This window comes from Phasianus colchicus, chromosome 1 (assembly GCF_987193195.1).
Source record: "Phasianus colchicus chromosome 1, bPhaCol1.hap1.1, whole genome shotgun sequence".
NCBI lineage: Eukaryota > Metazoa > Chordata > Aves > Galliformes > Phasianidae > Phasianus > Phasianus colchicus.
In genome coordinates this window covers 113,899,870-113,914,870 of record NC_143436.1, presented here as the reverse complement: position 1 = coordinate 113,914,870, position 15,001 = coordinate 113,899,870, and the positions used below count along the sequence as shown (strand labels likewise).

Sequence of the window (15,001 nt, the reverse complement as noted above, 5' to 3'; positions counted from 1 at the left end):
CAGGTGTGTCCTGCAAAGAAGTTTTTAGTTTCAAAATACTCAATGTGTAGATAGAAGAAGCCCCCACACTAGTAAGAGGGAGCTCTGGACCCAAGCTGAATGTCATTGTTTCAGCAAATATGGTGATAACAAATTGGTCTAGTGATTGGCAACCCTGCACACAGGAGGGGGTTGAAATTAGATGATCACTGTCGTCTTTTTCAACCCAGGCCATTCTATGACAATTCCATGATAACTTAAAATGCAAGTGACTGCTCTTCTTTATAAAATATTATACATAAGAAAAAGGACATGCAAGGAACCATTCCAGGTTACGAATTCCTGAAATTCTGATTATTTCAGAGCAGGTTATGAGAATTTTAGAAGATGCGAGATGACTGAATTGACAACATCCTGTTACACAGAATTCTTTATTAACATTCTTCACATCCTTCGGAATAACAGAGCTGTTACATGTCTTCAGAGAAAATTAGGTCAATAAGGGTGTTAACATAAATAGCAAAAGAAATGAAGCTTATTCAAAATAACGAAGAACAACATCTTAGAGTTCACTCAAAGAAACAAAAAAAACCCAAACAAATCAAGTTCTTCCATCCAGGGGAGAAGGAAAGGGGATTAAACAAATGAATAAAAAAAGTCTGCTCTGGTTACTTAAATTTGTTTTCAATTAATCCTTATACTTCAAAATCACACCAAACAGATAAAAAAATACAGGTATCAAATGGCGCCTATGATAAGAAAGATGGCTAACACAAAAAGGTAGACTAGAAGTCTTTACCTTGTTGAACCACTACCTTCTGAACAAGATTCAACACACTAACTAGAATCTAGGTCCTCCAGTTCCCTTTCCTATTAGACGTACTGTCACTTCATTGCTTCAAATTTCACTGTAATTAAGAGAAAAATGCCCATAACAGATTTCACCTGTACAAAAAAAAAAGGCCCAAACAACAACTATATAAAACAAAACAACAAAAAAACATATTCTTATCTACGCTGAGGAAAATCTTGAAACTACATAGTGACAGTAAGACAAATAAGGCTTATTTTCTTGCAGAAAATCTAGAATTAGGAGAAAAATATTCCTTTCAGACAGTTTAATATTAATCTTAACATCCTAAACAAGGTTTTGTATTTAACATGTATTACAGACTGTCTCATTTTAACTCACCTTTCCATATCAGTCTTTCTCGGTAACCTACAATAAAAAGGAAAAAGACAGCATGTTATCCATCGTTCCATTATGCTTCATACCACTACAAAAAAAGTCTTATTAGTAATCTTCAGACCAGTACAAGAATTTCTACATACCTATAAAAAGCATTTCAAAAATCCTGATTGTAAATGTCTCTTAAATACAATGAAGTTGCACATTTGATAAAGGAAGTAGTTTGACAGCTCTACAGAGCAGCCCAGTTAAAGTACCACGGGGGCAGAGTACTGTATGGGAAGTGGGAAGAATCAGGTGTATAACAGGACCACAGGAAAACAGCCAGAACCTGACAGTTAAGCTGGAACTGGTCAAGTTAATTGAAAAGCTTGGTGGACAAAAGATTGGGCATGAGCCAGCACTGTGCACTTGCAGCCCTAAATGCCTTCAGTATCCTGACAGGTTGGATGAGGTCCTGGGCAGCCCAATCCAGAGGGAAACATACACAGCAGGGATTGGAGCCAGATGGGCTTTAAAGGTCCTTCAAACCTAAGGCATTTTATCACTATTCTATGAGAAACATTCAAATCTCAAGATTTCTGCTAAGCCAGCTGTGCTATATAATATCACCACCTGTTCCCACTGAATAATCTACAAAATGGGTTAGTTAATACATAATAGCAATCACAGAACACCTACAGCAAGATTAACTTTGGCTGTTTCTGACTTCCTGAAATGAGTTTATCTTTCAATAGTCTAGAATCGAAGAACAGTCATACTCCAGAACTTTATCCACTACTTGCACAACAGATACTACTGCAGAAAAAAGGGGGCTATATTCTCATCAACCTTAATGTTCTAGAGTTATTACCGGCACCTCATTTCCAAGTTATTTTTCATTCATGATGCTGGTAAAGGACCAAGAGCTCTTTGTTGAAGGGAAGAAGGAGAATACTTTCCAGTTGGACTTTTTAATAGCCAAATCCATCCCTTATGGAGAAATACAGTGCAAAAATCTAACCCAACTCCACTTTTAGAGGAGACACCACAGAGCTTAAAATCTTACTTGATGAATCAGAGTACCTAAAGCATCCTCCATTTCTTCTTCACACCACTTCTCTTAGTTTGTACCTCAACTATACACTCAAGTCTAAAGAACCACTTCTACACCATAAAACAAACATAGAAGACATCACAGGCAAATGTTCCTAAAAGAACTCATACAAAATCAATTACTGCCTATAGATATCATAAACATACAGCAAAGAGTTTTCACTGGCATTTTGGAAGTTTTCTCAAGACAAAGTAAAATTCGTCATCCTTTCTAGAGTCTGAGTGCTTTTAACCACAAGTCAAACAAAACTCTGCTTGCATACTTGCCAGATGTGGTGCTTTCCAAGAAAATATGCATGTCTTTCTCCTGCCACTTTCTCCATATGTGACTTTGTAAAAAATACACAATCCCTCCAAGAATCTTTGTTTAAGCAAACAAAAAGGTGCACAGTTATTCAGAGACAGAATGCTTTCCGGAAAGCTTTTCTTGGCCTTTTTTTTTTCCCCTTGCAATTTCAAGCAAAACCTTAGCACAACAGATTGTGAATATATAGTGGTCTTTTATTTTTCCCTCGAAAGCACTCAAGTGGTAATTTAAGGACTGCGTAGATAACTTCAGGAGTCACACCCCTTGAAAACAACTGAGTTTTCCACTTTTCATTGTCATGTATTTTGACAACAGTACAAGCACCACAGGTGGGCTTTCTATCAGGCATTGAACCTGAGCACTGACTACAACAACTTTCATCCATCTGCTCTCCATTCCCCAGCCTTCTCCCCTTTTTATGACAGGGGACTCGCTAGCTTTCACCAGGCCCCGGAACACAACCCGAGAAGAGGCAAAGCCATACGAACTAGGCTTTTTGTCGGGGCAGGAGCTATGGAAGGTGCAATCACCTCCCCACGCTCCAACTCGGCTCTGGGTCAGGCCCCAGCGAAGCCTTCTCACCGCCGGGCTGCGGCACAAGCGGGGAGAAGAGGCTCGAGAACAGCCAGGGCGGGCAAGGGGCCGGGGGCACTCACAGGTCTGCCAGCACGGTCAGCTCGGCGTAGGTCCGGTGCAGTAGAAAGTCGATCAGGGTGCTGAGCCGGTAGCCGGGGCTGGCGGCGGCTGTCACCGCACCGGGTGCCGGCGGGGCTGGGGCTGACGCGGGGCCCCCGCCGGCCGGCACCAGCTGGTTGCTCTCCAGCTGCACTGGCGCCATGGCGGCGGCGGCTCCTCAACCCCAGGCAGGAGCGGCTCAGCGGCCCGGGGCTGCCGGCACTTCGCCGGCGGCGCCGGGACACGGCCCGACTCGGCCCGCAGGGAGGACGCCGGGCAGCGGCGGGCGGCGGCAGGGAACGGGCCGAGCGGCGCTCAGAACTCACTGGGCGCAGGGGCTGCCGCCATGTTGGGGGCACGGGACCGGAAGCGAACAGCTGCGGCGGACCGGAAAGAGAACCTTTCCGGCAGAGCCGAAAGCAGCGCGGAGCGGGGGGGGGGGGGGGCGGAGCCGAGCGCGGGGGGGTGGGGCTGTGTGATGGCCGCGGCCGTCGTGGGCGCTGCGGTTGCCGGACGGTTGTGAGGGCTGAGGTGTGTGGGAGGGGAAAAGGCACTGCGTGGGGAAGGTGCGAGGGAAGAGGGCTGGAGCCGGCTGCCCATCCCCGAGGAGCGGGGATGGCTCACCCGTCGTGTCTGGGTCGTGCTGGTGAGGCTCGGCGCCTGACAGGGCCGTGCTGTGGGCTGTCAGGGCAGTGAGAAGCAGCAGCCTGCGTTAGGGTCCGGGCTGACTCATCCCTGGTTAATAACCTGGGAAATGCGAGGCGTTCCTAAAGAGCAAAGGGAAAGGGAAGTTGGAGGCGAACTTTTGCATATTTCTCTCATCCGGACTAACTGACGTTCCTAGACGGGGACGGGGAAGGTCTGGAAACAACCGAGGTGGGGTTTTTGTGTACTGGTTCCCAAAGGACACGGCGTCAGGAAGGGAACTGTGTAAATCCCCTGCGTTCTGTGTTACAGCTTACTCCACTATTAAATCATACATTCCTGCTTTGTGGCTGCAAGCAAATCCCCAAAACAGATACAGTACGAGTTCACAAAGTTTAAAAAAATAAGTGACGCTAGTTTTGTAAAACTTAAAAATCTCTTACTGATCTCATTCCAGGAGGAAAGAAAGCAATAAAACGCTTTTTCAGTGTGAGAAATGTGTACTCAACCATCAAAAAATGAATAGGCGTCTATGCTGGTGGCAGGAAGAGTCCATTCTGTTCCTACAGGGAGTGTTTATTGCGCCGGGTTGTGAGCCAGCTGACAGGGAGCAGCTTCACTCCCTGTAACCTCTGTGGAGCTCTGAGCAATGTACAGACTGCTGCTGCTGGAGCCTGCACCGGCCATGTACTGATGCAGCAGAGGGCTGGTTGCAAGGCGACTGCGTTGCTCCAGTGGGGAGTTGTGCCAGCTTGGTGCTCTGCTCTGCCAAAGAGAAGTTTGCCAGCTGCTTGAGTGAGATGAAACCTGCTGGTTGGATGGGAATTTTTTACTCATAAAATCTGAAAAGTGTGTTTAGAACTAAGTTTTACTTTTTCCTTCCTCCCCCTGTGAGAGAAATGTCTACTCTGTGCTGTTAAAAAAGTGAATAAATTATGAAGGATGGAATAATTAATACCATCTGGACTGTATTGTGAACCTGGTATAGGGAACCTGCTTTAATAGGGTGTTGGACTAGATGATCTCCAGAGATCCCTTGCAATTCCTACAGTCCTGTGATACAGATAATTGTTGCTCGCTCAGTGTAAGGTCTTGCATATATGCATTTTTCTAAATCTGGGAAAGCTTTTTTTTTATCCTTCCTATATGCATGGGTAAATACGTACCCATTTTATGGCCATCTAGTTGCACTGCTGAAGATAATCCCAGTGTACATGAACTGGAATGCAATTCAGCTACGTATTATGAGAACTGTATTTAGAAATACAGGCTTTTTGTTGTTCTTTTTTTTTCCTTCTTTCCATCTTTTCCTTGCAGTTTAGTCCAGAATAAAATTCCTGTTGATTTTGAGACTTTGCTTTTGAAAAGGCAGGTGGAAATTGCTGGGATGCAGTTTTGTTGTGATACTATTTGACTTTGCCCCTTCGAGGGCGGTTCCTGCAGTACTCTGGTCTAGTCTTGGTGAATTCTTCAGCGTGGGGAGAGGCTGAAGGAAGCTGCCTTTACCTGTTTTGCTTGGAGAAATTAATCAGAACTGCTGCAGGGATCATGCTGAGCTGTCCTCACATGGTGGCTTAAAAAACAAGGAAGCTCTTGGTACTGCTTTCAAGGAAAGGAAGAGCAGCCACACAGAATGTTCAGAAGGGCAAGGTTTATGCATTGTATGCAGACAATTCTGATGTTGGGACACTGCAAGATTTGTTGTTTCAACAGTAAGCTGGAAATGAGTATAAGGAGTTTGATAAACAAGAGACTGGCCTAAATATCACTTATGAAAAAAGAAATACATGTATATGTGGTTTTGCTTCTTGTTGCCTTTCTGAGGCTGGCAGCGCTGTCTCTTTTTGTATAAGCACTTCTAAGACGGATAAGCACTGTATCTAAATTCAAAAGCCTGGCTTAAAGAAATTGGAAACAGGTTTCAGAAGCTTATTATGGTGGCAAAGGCACACCACCTGGGGGGAAGAAAGCAAAGTCTGTGAAGATTACTGGGAAGAGTAGCAGGACATTTGAGGGAGAGAACACTGCTCAGTGCTCTGATGTAGACCTGGTGAATTATATAGCTGTTACGGAAACAATAGATAAACTCTGTATAATTTACAGTTCTCCATAAGCTTGACAGACTGAGTTTGGATTTATCGAGTTGAAAAAAAAAGGACAATAAAGCTTCAGTTCAGACTGGGGCTATTGGTTCCTCCAATCTTACAGGTATTCAGTTTCTTAACATTTAAGAGTGTGACTGAAAAATGGTATATTGAGTTGTGTGCTGTGGCTGTGGACTCTGAATTGGACCTGCAGTCATTATATAGGTGAGTTTGTTGCATGTAGATAGGAAAATGTTTTAAATTAATGTTTCAAGATAAGCAGCACTCTAGATACAATTCTCCAAATAACAAAATGGACTCCTGATACAAGATAATGGTGTGTTTAAGCAGAACAGTAAAGCAAAAGCAATGAAAATGGCTAAAAATTAATCCAAATTGTATTCTTTGGTACAGTTGCGTGTGTTTTGGGAGACATTGATTGGTAATTACAGAATTTTGCACTTTGCTACGGTAAGAGGATAATTCAGCATAAAATATAACCTGATTTTATCTGTCAGGTGTGGCTTATTTTTCTATTTGTAGTTGATCGAGAATAGTTGATCTCTTTCTATGGTGCCTTGTTACTGTGATTACAGTCATTTACTGAAGCTTCTGAATCTGCTGTTAAACACTTTTTAAAATCAGTGAAATCCCAGATTGCTATTGCACTTTTCTACTGGCTCTTTGCTAAGAAAGGGTCCGTGCCCATTTATGGGGAGGAAAAGATTGGCTGCATTCATGTGGGTTTTTCAATTAAGGACAGATTTCTGTATTGTCGTTTGTATTCATTCTCGTAATTGAGCAGTTTTCAATCTTTCTCCATGTAAAGCCAACAACACATTTTCTAGTAGTAATGGTACAAAACCAGACCTTGTAGGTCTTATGTACACAGTTGTCTCCCACCTTTCTTGCAGACCAGACAAACCTCACACACTCAGCTGTGCACCATTGGGACCTGTGTCCAGCACAGCCACCTGGCATGCAGGGCACAGCCTGCCACTGCACTAAGCTTGTTGCTCAGCCTTGCTTGGCTCTCCTGGCCATGGAGCACAGGAAAGGACTTAGTGGTGCAGGGGAACGAAGGGGAGTGCCTGGCAGGAAAACTTGCTGGGGAACAGGGGAAAGTGAAGCTGTGCCCTGCAGAGCATTGCAGCCTGTCCCCTTGTGCAGCAGAACAGGCAGAAACAACCACTGTGATCTCATACCCCACAGAGAAAGTGCATGAAAGACATGAGGAAGCATTTCCCAGTGGAGGGAAAGTTCTGCTTGGCTAGGCACATTTGTCCTCCTACTACCCCCAGCATAGCTGTTGTAAGTCACTGATTAGTCTGACTTAATGGAGGTTTCTGCTTCTAGGACAGAAATACCCAATCCTCCCTTAAGTACTGACTTTTTTTTTCTTTTTTTTCCAGTGCAGACAACACCAAGGAATCAGAATGTCACATTCTCCTTCCAACATTATTAATAATATTCTTTGTGACTCCAGGCAATTGATTTCCTCTGTGTCTCAGCTTCCTCATTTATGAAACAATGACAATAATGATTGCAAATAATATTTACTCAAGCATACAGGTAAACATTCTCTTTTGGCTCCTTACTGTTGCCATCATGGTGAACCTATAAGCCCAGTTTCAGATGGGGATTTGTTGGTCACACAAAGCTTGTTGCTATTTAGTCATGGAGCTAACTGTGATAGAGCTGGAGGGAAGGACTGCTGGTGAGTTTGGATTTCTAGAGAATTTAGATATTTACTGTTTGTAGCTGTATAATAAGTATTGAATGGAAGGTAGGCAGACCATATTGTACTCTACCAGACAGTCTCCCAGCCATTCTGTGTTTGTATGTTTTGGAATTGGATGTTTTGTGTCTCTGTCAATCTTTTTAATCAGAGAATTATCACACAGGCACCTCCTGGAATTCATAGAATCACAGAATCCTTATATTTGGAAGGGACCTCTGAAGGCCATCTAGCCCAACTCCCCTGCAGTGAACAGGGACGCCACAGCTAGATCAGGTTGCTCAGGGCCTGATCCATCACCTTGAAAGACTCCAGGGACTTGACATTTAAGCATTCTTTTAATAGTAAAAAAATAATTGCACACAAATATCATGTAGTGCAAAAATTTCTTATTAATTTATGAAATACTGTCTGATATTTAGCAATATTATATCAAAATGCCTATATAAATTATGAAAGCTGGATAAGGCTTTGAGCAACCTGGTCTAGTGGGAGGTGTCCCTGCCTATCACAGGGGGTTGGAACAAGATGATCTTACAAGTCCCTTCAAACCCAAACCATTCTATGAATAATAAAATTTTCATAACTTCTATCCTTTTCAGAAGACTTTTCAGAAAACATTCTTTTCAGAAGACATCAATGAATCAGATATGGTGTAGATGAGTTTCCAAATATAACATTGGTTGTTGTAGTGCTGCATATTGTGAACTTACAATTCCTTTGCTTTGTGTTCAATACAAGTTGAGGTACGTATTTGAATTCAAATAAGAAAACATGCATCACTATATTGTAAGCACATTCCAGTGGCCAAAAAAGTTTAGTCTTCTTTTCTGTTACAGCATTTGCATGAACATATGATTTTTTTGGTTATGATAAAAATCCATTTGAAAAATACTGATGACCCTGTAATCACAAAATAGGGAAGAAAAATGATTGATTTTGTGGCTTATATTTGTATCAGTGATTACATTATTCCTTGATAATTCAGTACTCCAAGACACAAATCACTGGTTTGTGACTGTGCAGGGCTATTGGACTTACAATAAAGCATTCTTTGCAAAGTATATTTCTTTGTGTTAGGGGAAGAGGCTCATCGCTGGTTACTGCACAAGTGCTTTTTTCACTTAATTAAAACAGGTACAGAGGGAACAAATCTTTGAAAAAAAAAGTTTTTAGATAAGTTATTTCTCTTTTCTGATGTATTTTGCTCATATAATTTAAGTTATCAACTGTTTTTGGAACAGTAGAAAATATATAGTAGCAGATTGAAAGTTTTCTGGCAGTCGCTTAGGCTTTGTGAAACAGTGTGCCACTGTGAGATAGAACATCTCTTGTACGGGGTGTAGTAAAGTACCCTACAGTTCTAATTATATGTTGTGAACAACCCAAGAAAAGAAACATTCTCCAAGTCAAAAAATAGAATCATTGATTTTATTTGAATTTACAAAAGTCCCTTTTCTTATAATAACCCAAACATGGGTTGTTTTTTAAATGCTGAACATAGCCATATTAGTTTGAGGTTTCTGGGCTTCTTTATTAACAATATTGATATTCACTGTAAATTTTAAATTGGTTTGTCTCTGTCAGACTGGAACTAAATGTACCTCAAGGTCTCATTATCTCTAAAAGAGTGTATTTTCATTATTATTGGTACTCAGTTAATTGCAACACAATTTACTACTTCAGCCACACAAACCGCATTTTTCTGTGAGTAAAAAATGCTTTGTTCACAAGTAACTCTGAAATAGGAGCAAAACTGTAACATCCATTCTAGACCCCACGTCTCTGAAAAGCTAACAAAGGAGAAAGAACCTCTGATCTAGCTCATGACAGAGAGGTGATGAATTGCACTGCTCAGTCATTGCCTTGAAAAAGTTGACAATGTCATCCATAACCTGTGATTTCTCCCTGTTTAACACTTCCTGAGTGTTATTCACAGATTTTGAAAAACTGCACATACGCAGAAAAAATGCAAAGTGAGCGCTTAATTCAACATGAAACTTTGGGCAAAAAGGATTTGTTTGCACAGACACCTAAGGAGATGGAGACACTAGCAGGGAAGCTGATCTGATTAGTCATACCCAGTGGGAGAAGGACTGCAGCTGTGAGGTATTCTGTCCTAAACTTAGAAATTGCTCGATTGTATTTAACTGCTGCTGGCTACTGCATTCAGACAGTGCAAACACTCATGCTCTTCTGAGACAAGGGTGAATATCAGAACATGCTTAATTGCTATGTAGATCTGCAGCTGCGGTCAAATAGTGTTTAAATGCTGGCCCTTACACTCACTCAGAAGTAAAAACGTACATAGAAAATATGCCCAAGCCATTCTCCACTCAGAGTTTGGAATGTGAAGGGATGGGCTGCCCAGAGAGGTTGTGGATTCTCCTTCTCTGGAGACGTTCAAGATCTGTCTGGACGCCTACCTGTGCAGCCTGCTGTAGAGAGCCTGCTTTGGCAGAGGGGTTGGGCTCTGATCTCTAGAGGTTCCTTCCAACCCCTACAATTCTATGATTCTATGATTTCTAGGGTAAGATGGTGTACAAGAATCATAGAATCATAGAATGGTCTGGGTTGAAAAGGACCTCAAAGATCATCTAGCTTCAGCCCCCCATGCTATGTGCAGAGTCGCCAACCAGCAGACCAGGCTGCCCAGAGCCACATCCAGCCTGGCCTTGAATGCCTCCAGGGATGGGGCATCCACAACCTCCTTGGGCAGCCTGTTCCAGTGCGTCACCACCCTCTGTGTGAAAAACTTCCTCCTAATATCCAACCTAAACCTCCCCTGTCTCAGTTTAAAACCATTCCCTTCCATCACTTAGACTCCAGCTCAGTGCTTTGTGGGGGATGTTAAACAACCCCAGACCCCCTCTGCAGAGAGGATGCTGTAGCACAGGGTCCAGACTTCAAGGCAGCACAGCTTCTAGAATTGTCTCTTTTTATTTTTTCCTTCTTCCTGAAAGCATTAATTAACATTTTTATAGAAGTTAGCAGAAAGTTATCTGAACTTCTGAACTCTTATCTCTGTCCAAGATGTCAGCTTTGACAAAAGGAACGTGGGAATGCATTTGACTCCAGAAACTGAAGAGCTGATTACATGTTTAGTTGCAAATTTGGTGGGCTGTCAGTGAATTCTGGATACTCTTCAATGAGAGATCTGTTAAAATTGAAAGAATAGTGCAGTGAAATTGCAGAATGCTACATTTGGAGCACTGCAGAAATACTGATCTGGTGGAAGATTATAGTATATTTTACTTATAGGCGAGAGGAGCAGGTTGCTCTCTGCAGCTGTAAGAGCACACAGACAGCAGTTCCAATCAGTGTCAGTTGGGGAAGGTAATACAGGTTGAGGGTACAGTTATCATATTATGTGACATTGGGCAGCACCTAGTTTGGTAGTTGTTTAGAGTTTCTCAAAAGAAAATAGCAGCACTTGTACATGGCACTGTACTACACACTGAATAAATAATTTGGGGAAATGACTGAGCTCTATATGTCACATATTAGAATTGTTTTCTTCAGGCTTGAGAGTATGTCTGGAAAGACGAGCAAGAGCAAAGCTCTCTCTCTAATACCTCCAGAGCCAGATTTCTCAGTGTGACAGCTCAAAGTAAGACTAAAAGAGGTGAAAAAAAATGGTGTCTTTGTGCAATGTATTTAGGACAAGCAAAGGAACATTCACAGCTAATTTTAAGCAGCCTTCAGAATGCAGTGTAACACCTTATTAACTCACTTGTACTTAATCCATTGCATTCTGGTATTTTTAGAAGTCATCACGCAATTCAGCAGTACTTTCAGCCCATATCTTCCTTGCAGTGGAAGGCAACACTCTATTTCTTGTTTTAATTTAGAATTGGCTTTGACAATTGATTTAACTAAATTAATTTAGAAATGGCATTGAAAATACCTACTTTTCCTTCCTCTCCCCTTAATGTGGCATTTTTAAGTTGGCTGAATGTCTTTGTTGCAATCTAGGCTGAAGAGATGATGGCCTACCTTCCCCACGTGCCTATGTCTGATTCTCTGCGGTGTGATGAGAGTTTTGTCTACTTGAACCTCTTGCAATCTGAAACTATGAGAGGCTGAAGTCACCTTCACAGGTCCAGGGTTCATTGCCAAATGGTTGCCTCCCTTCATCAGATTGGCAAAACCCGATCGGCTTTGAGTCTTTTGAAGATAGTGCTTCTTCCTTTGATACAGAGCAGCTTATCATTTTTGACCACATGAAAACTCGAGGCATACTCATATCGAGTATAAACAGTCCTATTTTGTCTGCACATAGTTTTATCTTGATCTACTATCTCCCAGTCAGTAGACTTATTTAGCTTTGGGCTGCCTCTAATGAGCAGCAAAGGAAAACAAAGTCCTTTAAGCCATGGTTTCTCCTTGTTGTTACATATTATCTAATCAGCGTTCTCTAGAACAGGCCTTTTGAAACTTACTCTCTGCACAAGCGTATTAACTAGACTTATCAGACAGTTTATTTAAAGTCTGCTCAGGAGCAGAAAGAAACCTACAGGGATCCTTTTTGATGACTTTTCTTTCTGAATCTACGCTTAAAAACTTGTATTAAAAAGCATCCCTCTAATACTACCTAGATAATAGAGATGCAGTATGTAAAAGACCACTGTACATGAGGTAGGTATTTAGAACAAGGTACAAGAATGTCCCACTGAATGGTTTCTGTAGGAAAATTATAATAATAATAATAATTATTTTCAGTTGTAAATATCTGACATGACTGCTTGTGTATGAGAGAGTTTAGATTCTTTGCACGCTCTGAATTCTGTCCGATTTTGTTGCCCAAATGAGCTGATGTGCACACCTGCACAGATGAAGATGGTGGAGGTGTATATGTATGCAGTATGTAGCAGCAGGAAGTGCTGAACATGACCAGGGCCATTATACTGTCTTAAGATAAGAGTTATAAATCACAGTATGCAGAAGTTTGGAAGGAGCTAAGAGCAATGTGGAGGGGTGTTGTCATATCCCTTCTTCCCAAGAAACGGAGGAAGACCCATCTTCTGGTGAGAACACTCTCATTCAATAGTCTGCTTAGTCTCTCTTTTTGGGGTGCAGTTTCTTTTTCAAATACAGAGCTCACGAACTGTGTCAAAGCAACTGATTTTCCAAAGCAGAGCAGCTGCCACTTGGACTTTCTGACACCTGACTCCAAAGTCTCAGTGTATTAGAAAACTCTCCCTGCACTCCTTATTTTTTGAGGAGTCATCTGAGCCCTTTCTGTTGAAGACTGATAATCTGCTATGCACAAAAAAGACAAATTAACACAGTGTACGTGCATGATGCTGCAACAGGAAACCAACTTGCTGCAGAACTGGGCTCTATTTATGATTGCAGTGAACCATGGGCAGAAACTCCTGACAAAGAAATTTTGGCTCAGAAAAAAAAAAAAAAAAGTTTGTCATAGAAAAAAGGGAGAAAGTTGGAGAAACTAAGAAACAGTAGGAAGCCAGATGAAGGTGGACTGATTTTAAATTGAGGTGGCAGAAATGTGTTCTGCAACTCATCATGATTGATGGGAATGAGAACTAACTAGGGTACTAATGAGGCCACTGGAGAACTATGGTTTAAGGACTCTCTCAAAAAGGTGCTTTGTATTGAATCTATTGTTAGGACAAATGCCACTTTACAGTTCAGATTGAATCTCTGCGTGCATTCTGAATGTAAAAAGAGATAGTGAAATTGGGAAATTAATGTACTTCTGCTTAACCCAAGAAGAGATGTACATTCTCTGGATGTGTGCATGCCACATGTGCTTCCATCACAGCCTGATCATGAGAGTCTGGGGCAGAACACATAGTATCTCCACATAATGTAAGAGGCAGAAATGACAAAAGCATTTCCAGTATGTTGCTAGGAGAATGCATGTACATTCAGAAATTATTCTGATCAAAGGGAGAGCCTGTAGTTTCTGTGATTGCTGGTTCTATGTCTATATCCATTCATCATAAAAAAGGGAGGTGTTCTCGTGTTAGGTAAGGGAGGATGGTACATCCAGTAGGGACAAACTACTTATCTGAGATAGAGTAGGGAGAAGTCCACTTTTGTTTTGAAAGAACATTGGGAATTGTGCTCGTTACTAAAAAGGTCTTGTTTTACTTTATTGTTATCTCTTTGTGTAGTCTGTTCTTTACATATTTAGAGAGTATGTCTGTTCTGACTTCCTGTGTATCACAGCCCCTTTAGTTTCAGTGAACCAAACCTGTTACTGAGCATAACACATTCAGTAGAGTATACCTCATCTTTGACGTGATGTGTCTGGAAGAAAGTGTCCTGCCTTGGTCTGAAGATATCAAAAGGTGGAGCAGCCAAGATTCTACCTACAGTTTTGTTTCAGAAGGGAATTATGTTCACATTTAAATACTGTTCTGCTGCTAGCTCTGCTTTTGCACTCTTCCACTAGACACCACAACAGGGCAGATCAGATTTGATAATTACTGCTTTTCAGTGCTTCACATAATTGCCCTAGCACTCCTAGAGACAGATGATCTTAGAGGTCTAGTGGTGTTTTGCTTTGAAGTGGGTCCCTGTAACACTTTCTTGCCCCGAACTGTGGTAGAACATGCCAGCTGAGTATAGAAGGGAAATAAAATGAAATCTAAATGCATTACTGCGTAGCTAAAACAGTGAGGATAAATTTTCTCCATTCCTAGGTGTCTAGATTTTACTCTCAACTAAGGACACCATTAGTGGTGACAAACTGAGCTATTAGGACCACTTTCCATTGTTAAAAGGCTCCATCTTCCTTGCTCTTCACACTGATTCCTATGTGATCCTGACACCCTTGTGCTGATGTTCATATTCACTGGGCTGATTATTAACCTGGCTGAAAACTGTGCTTTTTTCACTTCTCTATATTTCTTTTCTGTCAATTCAGTGAGCTGAATTAGCTCAGTGATGGGATAGGTGGGTGTCAAATGTGCTATAAGGAAGCATGCACAAGGAACAAAGGAGTGGAATTAGGGGAAGGATGGAGGAAAAGAACAGGAAAAAGGAAAGAAGATGAAAGAACAGGATTGCTTCTTTCTATGACAGAAAGCCTTAAGATAAACTCACCTTGTTTAATTGCATCTTTAGGAAGCTAATTTCCCTAGATTTCCTGTGGTGTCAATACAGAAAAGGGATCTTCTTAAGGGAGTGATTAAAAAGTAAGTGAAGGGGAGTAGCCTAATTTATACACATCCATTAGGCAATGTAAATGTGCCTGTTCTTTACTGCAGAGATCACTGTGGATGAAAGATTTAAAATGCAATTAATGACTAAATGAC

General features: G+C 41.6%; 1 protein-coding gene and 1 long non-coding RNA gene across 2 annotated transcripts in view; one reads left to right on the top strand and one right to left on the bottom strand.

Moving 5' to 3' along the window:
* Window positions 1-3,614, bottom strand: part of MED14 (mediator complex subunit 14) — a 35,019-nt gene extending 31,405 nt beyond the window's left edge. Inside the window, exons 1-2 of the mRNA XM_031594582.2 lie at window positions 3,227-3,614; window positions 1,172-1,198 (exon numbers count right to left, since the gene is read on the bottom strand). Of these exons, the coding sequence (XP_031450442.1) occupies window positions 1,172-1,198; window positions 3,227-3,408 (209 nt within the window). The 5' untranslated portion in view covers window positions 3,409-3,614. The remainder of the gene's footprint in view (window positions 1-1,171; window positions 1,199-3,226) is intronic.
* Window positions 3,615-3,704: 90 nt separating this feature from the next.
* The window catches only part of LOC149919964 (uncharacterized), a 34,529-nt gene continuing 23,232 nt past the window's right edge, over window positions 3,705-15,001 (top strand). The window contains exons 1-2 of the long non-coding RNA XR_016459643.1: window positions 3,705-3,776; window positions 7,387-7,546. This is a non-coding gene — a long non-coding RNA (uncharacterized LOC149919964). The remainder of the gene's footprint in view (window positions 3,777-7,386; window positions 7,547-15,001) is intronic.